This window comes from Haliotis rufescens, unplaced genomic scaffold (assembly GCF_023055435.1).
Source record: "Haliotis rufescens isolate VD_foot unplaced genomic scaffold, xgHalRufe1.0.p SCAF_17, whole genome shotgun sequence".
NCBI lineage: Eukaryota > Metazoa > Mollusca > Gastropoda > Lepetellida > Haliotidae > Haliotis > Haliotis rufescens.
In genome coordinates this window covers 17,262,615-17,275,655 of record NW_025963857.1, presented here as the reverse complement: position 1 = coordinate 17,275,655, position 13,041 = coordinate 17,262,615, and the positions used below count along the sequence as shown (strand labels likewise).

At 40.7% G+C, this 13,041-nt stretch overlaps 1 protein-coding gene across 1 annotated transcript; it reads right to left on the bottom strand.

Moving 5' to 3' along the window:
- Positions 1-455: 455 nt before the first annotated feature.
- On the bottom strand, positions 456-3,981 carry LOC124138020. The gene is made up of 5 exons (XM_046504531.2): positions 3,680-3,981; positions 2,193-2,830; positions 1,561-1,615; positions 951-1,008; positions 456-597 (listed from the first exon to the last, which is right to left on the bottom strand). The coding sequence occupies exons 1-5, from the start codon at positions 3,810-3,812 to the stop codon at positions 456-458; spliced, it is 1,026 nt and encodes a 341-aa protein (XP_046360487.1). The 5' UTR covers positions 3,813-3,981.
- Positions 3,982-13,041: the final 9,060 nt, after the last annotated feature.

Genomic DNA, 13,041 nt, shown 5'->3' with positions numbered 1-13,041 from the left:
TTGATCGATCTACACAATATGGGATACAATGATGTGCATCAACTATCCTATCCCATCCCTTTAGTCGCCTCTCACGACAAACATTTGTTGTTGAAGACCAATCAATTCTAACCCCTATTCACAGAGGACAAGCATGGGTTGCTGAAGACCAATTCTAACCCAGATCTACATGGGGGCCAAACATGGAGTGCTGAAGACCAATTCTAGTCTGGATCTTCACGGAGGACAAGCAAGGGTTGCTGAAGACCAATTCTAGTCTGGATCTTCCCAAAGTTTCAGTTACTCTAATGTAGCAGGTAAGCCGGAAGTGAAGTAAATTGTCAGTAAAACCAATAGTGTTGACAAACCAAAGATTATGATCCATGAGATTCGAACCCATGATTATTTATAGGATCCTGACATGCAAAAGGGATGTAACTCTTTGAAGTCTGGGCGACCAGTAACAATTAGAGACTTCACTGACCTCTCTGTCCGGGGTGGAAGCTGCAGGGTATATCCTTGTACAACACCTCAGAGTAGGGTTGCTGACACCTGTCGCACAGCATTGTGTCCAACGCTGACGGAAGCGACTTGACACGCTGGCGCGACTGCCTGCACCTGCAAACATAGAGATATTCACGTGAATAAAGAAAAGGGAACACATGTAATTGGATCATCCAGCATACGAGTAAAGAGTGTGAACTGATACCATTACTCTTTCACCTATTTTCCTCAGCAATATTCGTTTGTTCCCATATTTTTTGCCATGAGTATATATGGTGGCAGATCTTGTTCGATGACTTGGCTGATTGGGTGTTATCGTACCCTGATGACGTGGGTCGTTGCTCATAATATCAATCACTGGAGTATTACTGATTATTAACAAGTTGCTGTCAGATAGCTGGAACAATACCCTAAACAACAAGCAAAACTTCTCTAATGAAACCATGCACAAGCATATAACATATTACCTGTTACGATGTCTTTTCCGCCCTAGAACTTTCTCAGTAAAGTGATCGGTCAGCTGATCTGAAATAATGAAAACAGATAATGGGACAAGATTGAAATCTTAGAAAAAAATATTCCAAAAGGTTTAATTTATTTTTCTGTCCTGTGAGAAGATATCGGGTATTGAGGGAATTCCAAGAAAAAAATCTTAGAAAATATATCCCAAACTATTTAATTTATTTTTCTGCCCTGTGAGAAGATATCAGGGAATTGAGGGAATTCCAAGAAAAAAATCTCAGAAAATATATCCCAAACTACTTAATTTATTTTTCTGCCCTCTCAGAAGATATCAGGTGTTGATGGAATTCCCAACACATTGATTCTTCAGAATACTTCTCGAAAAAAATCTTTCAGATTAAAAGGTGATGCAATGCAAATACAACAAAGAACCAGTCTATATGCAGAATAATTTTATAACACATTCTATATTTACTGGTTAAGAACTCAATGTCTGTGCCTAGAAAGAGTTATTTTGGTAACACGCCATTGAATAGAAGAGGTCATTTTAAACGATAAATATAACCATTTGCTGTCACAAAATAACGAAATGAAATGTATACAAGAAATACTTACAGCTGAGATGAATGTCATGTTCAATCGGTGTGTCATCGTCACGGTGTGTATTTCTCTGAAAACACACAGATGCAGATGATTCAGCTATACCGTTAATATTTAAATCGCCGGACTCTAATAAATACGCAATTGTGATATTTATATGAAAGAAACATGTTTGTATATCACGCCCATTCTTAGTACAGGCTTCTATGGCAAGGTTAGGCTGCTTTCACGTATCTACAACAGCCTGGTTCTCTCGGTATGCTGCGCTGGCGCTACACCGAGCCAGGCTGGTATCTACAAATGTGTTTAACAATTTGTTTTTACTAGAGCGGAGTTCAATTCGTCGAGATCGGCTCAAAATCGGCATATAAATAATTTGTTGATTGTCTCAGACTTTTATACATGCTGATTGCCTATACACACCTCGACAGATACATATCTAGATATTGGGTAGGTAGAGTGATGCCGAACAATATACATAAAATTCATTGATCTTAGGAATTTAATATTGATATTTCATGTTTACATTTTCCCCAGAAAAATTGTTAAGAGGCGAATTGATTGTTTACAGACCATCATCATATAACCATGATAACTGGAGTATTGCTGAGTGCGGCGTTAAACAACAAACAAACATATATATATACCTTCATATTCATGACGTTCAGTATGTGTCGCCTGTCGCTGAGCATCTCCTGCAGGTAGCGTCTGATGTCAGTGAGTGTCTGACTCGACCGGCACCACACCGACAAAGTCGTCAGGTTGATGCTCCTCTCTACATTGCTGTTAGTGGCTTCCCAGTCCACTTCGATGACACATTTAAATTTATGAAATATTCTCTCAAACTGCGCGCCAACAGCCTTATAAAGCAACACAATATGGTCTCCGTTCAGAGGAATATGGACACTACCACGGATGGGCATTTTGCGTTTACGCTTCTTAACCATCAGTCCTTTTTGCCTCTGTGTCAGTTTAGGGGCTTTGTTGCTGCTATTGTCGTTGTCGTCATTGCTTCCACTGTTAGGTACGGCATCCCCTGTCAGCAACCACCTTGTACAGGTCTTCTTCTCCGCCTCCAGGAGAGTGAAGTCCCCTTTTAAGGCGCGTTCAATAATATACAGAAGACACTTTTCACTTGAGGTGGGAGCAGAGTCAGTACAGAGAACTTTCCAAGCTACGGCCAATGCTGATGAAGATGCTGTGCTGATCCACTGGTCGAAATGTATTTTCAAGGTCTGTTTTAGGTTGGAGAAGTCTTCATTTGATATGTCGATCGTTGCTGTGCCTACAAAATAATCGATGTTTAGCAAGATTGTGAACACATAGTTTCCTTGGGTGTTGCAAGTTAAGGACGTTTTGTTCATTTATACGAGATTGTGTTAAAATAGTCACATCGACAGTAGTGGAGCCATATCGTGACTATAAATATGTTGGCTATGATACAAATGGCAACTGAATACTCAATTTCATGAAACATGGTCCTTGCATTACAAAGCCATATGCTGATACATCTGCATTTATCGATTTTGCAGATATTGTCTAACTAAAGTAATGTATTCTAAATGTAATGTAATGTAATGTAATGTAAAGTAATGTACTTCTAAACACAAACATCTGTTGAAGTTAACGTCGTGTCTTTCAGGATAGCAATATGTCGGTTGTTACACATGTATCCGAGTCTGTTTGTTTGTTGTTTAACGCCACACTCAGCAATATTCCAGCTATATGACAGAGGTCTGTAAGTAATCGAGTCTGGAATAGACAATCCAGTGATTGGCATCATGAGCATCGATCCACGCAATTAGGATACGATGACATGCATCAACCAAGGCAGCGAGTCTGACCACCCGTTAATGGCATCTTACAGCAAGCATAGTCGCATTTTATATTACGCCTTTTATATTTACGGCAAACATGGGTTGCTGAAGACATATTCTACACCGAATCTACTAACAAACTGCACCAGAATCGATGACTGCATTTTACCGGGAATATTTTGTTGTAATCGTATGCACATAAAATAAACGACCTAAACATATTTCTCTTCAGAATAAACAAGTTATCTTCAGTAAACATGTTGAGGTCCAATAATCACACTTGAGGTTAAAGATGTGATTATGAAAGAAATTCTTACGTGTCTTCCTGCACGAACAGACAGCCATTGCAAGACGCGGTGAGAGGTGACGAGGTAAAACTTTAGATCGTTGTAACTGTCGCCGTAAGCACTCAAACCCTGTCTTGTTCTCGTGGAAGATACAAGGCTCCATTTTCTTCGAATGAATCGGTGCAGTTTCTAATCTCGTCGACTGTCGTTATCCAGATCAGATTGGTCCAGAGAGTTAACTATCGTGTTACTTTATGCATTTGATAATCATGACACCTCGCCGTGAGTGCAGTGACTGTTGTGTGTTACGTACTGTAGATGCAGGCTGCTTTATAAAGGTAATGTATTGCATAGTCTGCGTTAAAACATTGTAGAAGACGGCTTCCCGAAAACGCCAAAACATTTCCATACTATTATCATGAAGACGATTAACAGCAAACCAAACTTTTTGTCACAGGCTTTTAATAATTCAATCTGGTAAATGACATAAATAAAACAAAGAAAAACAACGCCCATCACGAGTTGGGTATTAAAAGTAAATATGAATATGATATATATGCAATGTTCTTCAACAAGAAGGCGTAGCATTAGAAAGTTGTAATAAGTTGTATGGATAGTAGTTGGAACACGTGGGAATGTTGATAAACACAGTGCTTAGCGTATGAGCGGTTAACCGCTTTTGGAGTAATGTCGAATTTATTAAACATGTTTTTCTGTATTGATGTTAAAGGTATGACTTAAATCGTTTTGACGTACACTATGTTTCATTGTCATCTATATTTTAAGGTATCTTTAATAAGAGTACCCACGCAGTCGTGCCGTTATTGATTGATTAGCTTTTATGAACGCTTCACTGTCTTTCACGTGACGTCATTTCTAGAAGCGGACGTAAAATAATCAATATATAAGCAACCATCGTGGTTTTAACATTTTCCAAAGGCAATGGCGTCAACTGACTATAAAAGTCCAATTTCCGTGGAAACTGGACTTTCATAGTCAGTTAACGCCCTTGCCTCGGGAAGATGTATTTTAATGATGTGACAGTAGGGTGCTAGGGGCGGGTGAGGCTGAGGTTCGTGAGGACAAGGGTGTCGTTGGTAGGTGAGGTGAAATGGGGTTTAACGTCGCGTCCAAGATTATTGCACTTATATGGCGACGTGCATGCCCGCGTGTGTGTGGCTGCTTGAACTATTCCGGACTGATGCCGATTTTAAAGTGCTAGTCAACTGAGATACCATGCCGCAGTTTGACATGAATACCCCACTCAGACTCAGTATACTGAATCCGAGCCGACCAGTCCTTGTTTTAGCCCCTTTAATGCCGAGCGCCAGACAGGGTAACAACAAGTACCATCTTTTAACGTCTTTTGGTATCACGCGGCAGGGGGTCGAACCCCGGACCTTCCGATCTCTGGGCGGACGCTCTACCACTAGACCACGCGGCCTGTGGTTGGTAGGGGCACGGTTGGGGTTGGTAGGGACACGGTGAGGTCGGTTATGAGTTTGTATGGACACGAGCGAGGTTGGGGTTTTGTAGGGGAGTCAGGTGTGGTTTCGGTTTCAGGTTGGTAGGGGCACGAGTGTTTATGAAGAATATTGTGCATTTTCTGATAAAGTATTTCCACAAACTCTGATTTTTATATTTATCAACTTGATGTGTTTACAGTTACCCTCAGTGCCATTTCCTAAATGCTCCAAAATTCTCTACATGACCTTCGAGTCCAATAAAAACATTACTTCCAAACATTGGTCTAAATCAAAACTTCTTACGACGCAACTAGTGCCAAATACCAGAACTGGACAAGTAAAGGTGCACTATGTGCAATGAATGATACAACCACGTCTCAACAATAGCATCAAAGATGACCTTGACATGGCACTAACACTTGATTCGATAGTTTTGATAAGACTTCAAGACTCTTTTATTCTGTAATAAAGGCCTCCAGCCCAGAGTACATGTGTATATAATCAAGTCACAACAATTTTGAATTACAAACAACAATTACAGTCATTAAGGAAAGATCTACTATAATCATGTTTTATATACTAGTATACGTTAACGCTGTCCTTGAGCTTTGACTGATCTTAACCTAAACCATCCAAAGCAACCCTATCCTAGAGGATTTTCTTGTAATGGTTATTTATTAATTTCTGAGAAAGTATAACCACGAATGTGAAAGTGGTACCTTCCTCCTTGACCTTCTCATGACACGTGCCAAAGAAATTGCCCAGGCATGAGAAAAAACCAACAGCGCGGAAACATTCAGACGGAACTGCATATTAGAAAATTCGAATCTTGCGTTAAACCACGGACTTGTATATAGGTCCATGGTTAAACTCAATTAATCTCATTGGTTGACGCACGCCACCGATCTTGACAGCACAGCGTTGTGTCTTCACAACTGTCCCTAACTCCTGTATATCTGGCTTGCCACCGACCGGGTAACGGATGGGTTTCTCGGGGAGATTGTACTCATTAGGCAACCATCCCCAGGTATACCATTTTGCCTATTGACTTTGTATGCAAGGAACTGAAGCTTACCCACTGCTATAACAGCTATAATGCCACGTGGTGATAAAGGCTATGGCCCCGGCACTACTTGTGGTAAGAGGCGATTTATTTGGACAGGTGGTCAGGCTCGGTGACTCGGTTGATGCGTGCGCACCTCGACAGCGTGATACGTTGCTCATAATATCAACAACTGTGTGTGTGTGTGTGTGTGTGTGTTTTGTGTGTGTGCTCGTAGTAGCCCGGACTAATGCCAGTCTTATAGTGCTAGCCCACTGAGATACCATGCCGCAGTTTAACACGAATACCCCACACAGACACAGTATACTGAATGTATGACCTTAGCTGAGATTTAAATGACACACCGTTCAACGTAACCCAAGTAAAATATGATTGTATGTCCTTAGCTGAGATTTAAATGACACACCGTTCAACGTAACCCAAGTAAAATATGATTGTATGACCTTAGCTGAGTTTTAAATGACACACTGTTGAACGTAACCCAAGTAACATATGATTGTATGACCTTAGCTGAGATTTAAATGACACACTGTTGAACGTAGCCCAAGTAAAATATGATTGTATGACCTTAGCTGAGATTTAAATGACACACTGTTGAACGTAGCCCAAGTAAAATATGATTGTATGACCTTAGCTGAGATTCAAATGACACACTGTTGAACGTAGCCCAAGTAAAATATGATTGTATGACCTTAGCTGAGATTTAAATGACACACTGTTCAACGTAGCCCAAGTAAAATATGATTGTATGACCTTAGCTGAAATTTAAATGACACACTGTTCAACGTAACCCAAGTAACATATGATTGTATGACCTTAGCTGAGATTTAAATGACACACTGTTCAACGCAACCCAAGTAAAATATGATTGTATGACCTTAGCTGAGATTTAAATGACACACTGTTGAACGTAACCCAAGTAAAATATGATTGTATGACCTTAGCTGAGATTTAAATGACACACCGTTCAACGTAACCAAAGGAATATGTGATTGTATGACCTAAGCTGAGATTTAAATGACACACTGTTGAACGTAACCCAAGTAACATATGATTGTATGACCTTAGCTGAGATTTAAATGACACACTGTTGAACGCAACCCAAGTTAAATATGATTGTATGACCTTAGCTGAGATTTAAATGAAACATCATGAACTAACCCAAGCCAACTCACTCCCTCATTTGTTAACAAAGTCGTACATTTTTCACATGGAAGTAAACCAATGATTCTTGTCTCAGGTACGCGAACTATGACACAATTCGCGAAGGATAAATGCATTAACTTAAGGATGAAATATAGCAGTGCCCATGAAAAAGAAGTTTCATATCAATTTAGGGCTAAGCGACAGCCAAATCGCATACATCATTCTGCCCTCTGTCAGCGTTTTCGTGAAATAAAACGGGTTAGTTTTAAGCCCAAATGAAAAAAAGTGCAGTTGACGTCATTTGATCTCGACATCTCATTTACCATTCTGTCTCAACAACAAAGCACTTATAATTAAAATAATTTCGAAATACCGTAATTCCTCTATCGCCGGCTCTCTAACACACCTCAGGACTCCAATACACGCCGGATGCTAAATTACCGTTACCTGCAAATGTACCCTTTGTATGACTGTAGAGTTTAGGATTCAGTAAGGAAGTAAGTTGCAATTGAGCTTAAACAAAATACGCGCGGGGCCTCTAATATGTTTATTTACAGACCGCCGTCATAAAGCTGGAATATTGCGGCGGCGTTAAACAACAAACAAACAAACAAACAAATCTAAACACGCCCTCCTCTAATAGACCAGACGCCGGGCCAACGGCATGCGCGAAAGTAACCCAGGCGTCTAATAGAGGAAATACGGTATTATAGATTTAACGAACAAATACACTATGCATGTACACAGCGAAAGAGGGATTTGTTTTGCACTTTGTTTTGATTTAATCTCAAGAAATAAAGTGACATTATGAGACAGTTTAAAGGTTTATAGCGTCTCGTGAGACACGCAGACCATAATGAACACTTATCAAGTTTCAAAGATATTAAAGATAAAGTAAAAAATATGAAGGAAAAACGTCAATACATTAAAACACTATCAGTAAACTAATTGTAATAATACGTGTTTTGTACCCCGTGAAGATCCGGGTTAGAATTGCTTTTGTGTACGTGCGTGCATGTCATCGGCAGCCAAGTCAATGCGACATCTGTAGCCCTGTCAATGCTGTATGTTTAGCGGTGTCAAGACAGATCTGGTGTTTTTTGGAAGGAAACATCACTTGACAACGTTACATTGATCAATCTCTACACTGTTGTACTACAGTTCCACAGAATCCCCGAACCCTGTTTGAATAAATTCATGTCTTTTGACAAAAAAATTGGTTGGATTGTTATTTTAACGCCGCATTCAGCAATATTCCAGCTATATGACGGTGGTCCGTAAATAATCGAGGCTGGACCAGACAATACAGTGATTATATCATGAGCATCGATCCACGCAATTGGGTTACGATGACATGCATCAACCAAGTCAGCGAGCCTGACCACCCGATCCCGTTAGTCGCCTTTTACGACAAGCATGGGTTGCTGAAGACCAATTCTAACCCGGATCTTCACGGGCGTTTGACAATATAAGTTACTTCCTTCACATTGGTTCTGTTTTTAGGAAAAACAATGCTGGTTGGTAACGTTTCGTTTGTGTGTTGGTTTAGGTTATTGCAATAAACTATATATTTATGGAGGGTTTTTTCTAAGTAAACGTAAATGATGTTTAATGGTTATTTCCCATCACAGTCAACAACTGTTTCAGTCATATCACAGCGGGGCAAGTGGAGTGAAGACCTTGTCCGAGGATGCAACAGTGACTTGCATCATATGGCCTCTTGAAATGGAAGATTTGAAATGAATATTAAACAATAAGTATTACAAGCAAACTGTCCATCATGTCTCTGTGTCAAAGATTAGGGCATTGCTGATGAAATACTATGTATTGATGAGGATGGCCATATTGCGGTCAAGACTTTTATTTTGAGGATAAGATATCTTTTCAAGCAGATGGAGATCGAATTTTTAATTTTATAAATTTTATTATATAATGTCCATTATTGCATGATCTCCCAATGTATGTATATGACCTTTTATGACAACCCTCCACCCCAATCTCCACATACTATATGACCCGTCCCAAAGACCAGTGACGTTTATCACCCTATGTTGCAGAATGGCAGATCATAGTTCTGTTGTTGCCGCAACTGTTTGTCGTGTAATGACCCACTTTGACATTCCCTGTTTTTCGTGACGACCACGAAGATAGTGGACTCTCCTTAGATTCCCTTCCCTATTCACTGTGCCCCATAAAAATGGACCACTCCCGTCCTGATAAACTTTGTCCCAGTACAACAGTGGACCACTCCCTCCCTGATTCACTCTGTCCCAGTACAAAAGTGGACCACTCCCTCCCTGATTCACTTTGTCCATGTACAACAGTGGACCACTCCTTCCCTGATTCACTCTGTCCCAGTACAACAGTGGACCACTCCCTCCCTGATTCACTTTGTCCCAGTACAACAGTGGACCACTCCCTCCCTGATTCACTATCCCAGTACAACAGTGGACAAGTCCCTCCCTGATTCACTGCCCCAGTTCAACAGTGGACCACTCCCTCCCTGATTCACTCTGCCCCAGTACAACAGTTGGCCACTCCCTCCCTAATGAATAAGTTTCTATGCACCTATTGGCAATATTCCGGCAAAAGACACCAGAAACGCTTGAGCATAAAGAGCAAACATTTGGCTACTCAACTGCCCTATATAACAGCTGACAACTCCTGCAGCCTCGTCCAGTGTACTGTTGTGGACATTGGCCTCCTTTAGCCTTTACCTAAAAACATGATTGTCATGAACTGTCCTTATTTATGTGGCTCAGCTTCTATTGAAGAGGGGCGGTCGGGTAGCCTAGTGGTTAAAGCGTTCGCTCGTCATGCTGAAGACCCGGGTTCGATTCCCGACATGGGTACAATATGTGAACCCATTTCTGATGTCCCCTGCCGTGATATTGCTGGAATATTGCTAAAAGCGGCGTAAAACCATACTCACTCACTCACTCACTCACTCTATCGAAGAATTGGACTCAACTGCTCTCAATAACACACACTGAAACACCAGACCTTACACAAGTTAATTGTGTGAGTGAGTGAGTGGGGTTTGACACCACTTTAAACAGTATTCCAGTATTATCACCGCATGTCAGCTTAATGTGGATAGTAACCCCGAAATGATGCAGTCTCAGACGTTTACAACGGTTATGGTGCTGACAGACCAAGAAAGATAGTCGTGGCAAAACCAGGGTTTGAACCCACAATCCTCAGTTACTGGCTTGCCCACCGGACTCAACACGGCACAGTGGCGGTGCCTCATACAACTGGGCCACCCATGCCCTCCGTCCAGCTAAGGAACAGAACTTAAGTTTACTGAACAAATCAATAGTTTGGTTGGTTTGTTGTTTAACGCCGCATTCAGCAATATTCCAGCTATATGACAGCGGTCTGTAAATAATCGAGTCTGGACCACACAATCCAGTGATTGACATTATGAACATCGATCCACGCAATTCGGATACAATGACATGCATCAACCAAGTGACCGAGTCTGACCACCCGATCCCGTTAGTCACCTCTTACGACAAGCATATTCGCCTTTTACGGCAAGCATGGTTTCCTGAAGACCAATTCTACCCCAGATCTTCATGGGTCGGCCTAATCAATAAGCTCAAAGACGACATAAACAACAGTTTAACCATCACATAATTTTAATAACAAATGATGATATGTAATAAACTTGTACAGCAAAGCATGAAACAAAGAATGGAAACATGAAAATAAAAAGATTCAAAAAAGATACCTTTTACAGACAGAAAAAAATATATTAAAATTTCATGCCGTCCACAGAAATCTAACACTGGAAGGTTTAGCACTATCACACCAAACTACACTAAAGGGGAAGGGTTGCTCCACATCATGCATCAAACACACTCAAATACATCACTGGGGGACACCCAATAGCTCAATCCGGTGTGGTTGGGTAGTCTAGTGGTTAAAGCGTTAGCTTGTCACGCCGAAGACCCGGGTTTGATTCCCGACATGGGTACAATGTGTGAAGCCCATTTCTGGTATCCCCGCGCCGTAAAGCGGCGTAAAACCATACTCATTCAAAAGTTCAATCCACTAACATCTGCTCTAATGAAAGGCCTTCACTAAGGACTTGGCAAGAAGTAAAACATTTCCATAGTAGACGGAGCACCTCTAGGCTGGACAATGAACAATGTTGGAAGACGTATTCATATTTTTTAGTTACAGTTCAAAGCTTACATTTACTGATCTTCTTTCCAAATGTGTTTAATATTGTCAGTTTTGCGGTTCAATCTCATTTAAATCAGATCTTAGTTCTTGCAGAAGTGGTAGCGAGAACAAAGATCTGATTTTAATGAGATTGTATTGCAGTTCGATGGTTCTGTTGAAAAAATATGAGCATACAGTTAGATAACTGTCTTCTTCAGTGTGAAATAAAATCAGAAGAAATATTTCAGTCCAGAAGATGAATGAGTCTGAAAAACACCTGTTTCAGGTAGCATGCAAAATATTATCCATATTTTAAACAACTTTTATTGCACTCTCGCCACCCTGTTACAGGATATATATTTGGGGCAACAAATGATGGGCCTGTAGAGTTACTGCAAACGTGAACATTTCTTTCCCTTTGGGGCATGTTTAACCAAAAGTATGGGTCAAAGATCTTGTAAGTCCTTCAGATTCAACTAAGTCTCACTCACGCCATACATGCACATATTTACAATTTGCCATATTTTTAAAAAATTTAGCAAATTTGCATGGTTCAAGTTCATGCCATATCCTCTACGTGTTGACAAGCAGACATGTAAGCCAGACCTACCTGGACATGAAGGGCAAAAGGTTCATGTCAATTAAGTAAGGATATATTTGTTCAAAACTTCAGAAAATAGACCAGGGTCACCTTCCACAAAGCGTTCCAACACTATACAACTATCGTAGGCCTATGTTAAATGTTTGGAGTTTCCATCACTTCGTGGAATGGGGCCCTGTTTACTACACTAAATCAGAGGCTGTCAAGGCTGTTATACATTCTACCTACATCTCAGCCTCTTCGGATGTCAGAATTCTGTGGGCGTGTTCATATGATATGGAATTTCACAAGCTCAAGGAGATCAGATCATATTCAAATAGGCTGCCAAGTGATAAACACAATATGAACACAAGATGAACACATCCAAAACACAAGATGAACACAAGCTCCGACACCAATGTGAAGCAGGCACAATGTTCAAGGTACCAAATTCATGTACCAAATCGCGAACCAACAACCATAGCTTTTACCAAAAGCCAAACACATTACCCAATGTTGTATATTGCAGCTTGTATGAGTGAGTGAGTGAGTGAGTGAGTGAGTGAGTTGGGTTTAACGCTGCAATTAACAGTATTCCAGTTATATCACGGCGTGTCAGCTTAATGTGGTAGGAAAGCCCGAAGTGATGCAGGTCTCAGACGTTTACCACTTCGGTGAAACCCACGAGCACGGGTATGGTGCTGACAAACCTAGAAACATAATCGGGGCGAACCAGGATTCGGACCCACAGTCATAGGTTTCTGGCGTGCCCTAGGGAGCAGCTGGTATGAATGAACATGAAGGTCATGTGGTCACATTAAACACTATACAGCACTAGGCATGTTATTCCACATATACCGGTACCATGATAAAAAATAGCATACATATTGATATATTACATTTAATTTGGTAATAAATCATTCATGCACAATGTATTAGAGATAAGGCCTATGAATGAACAACT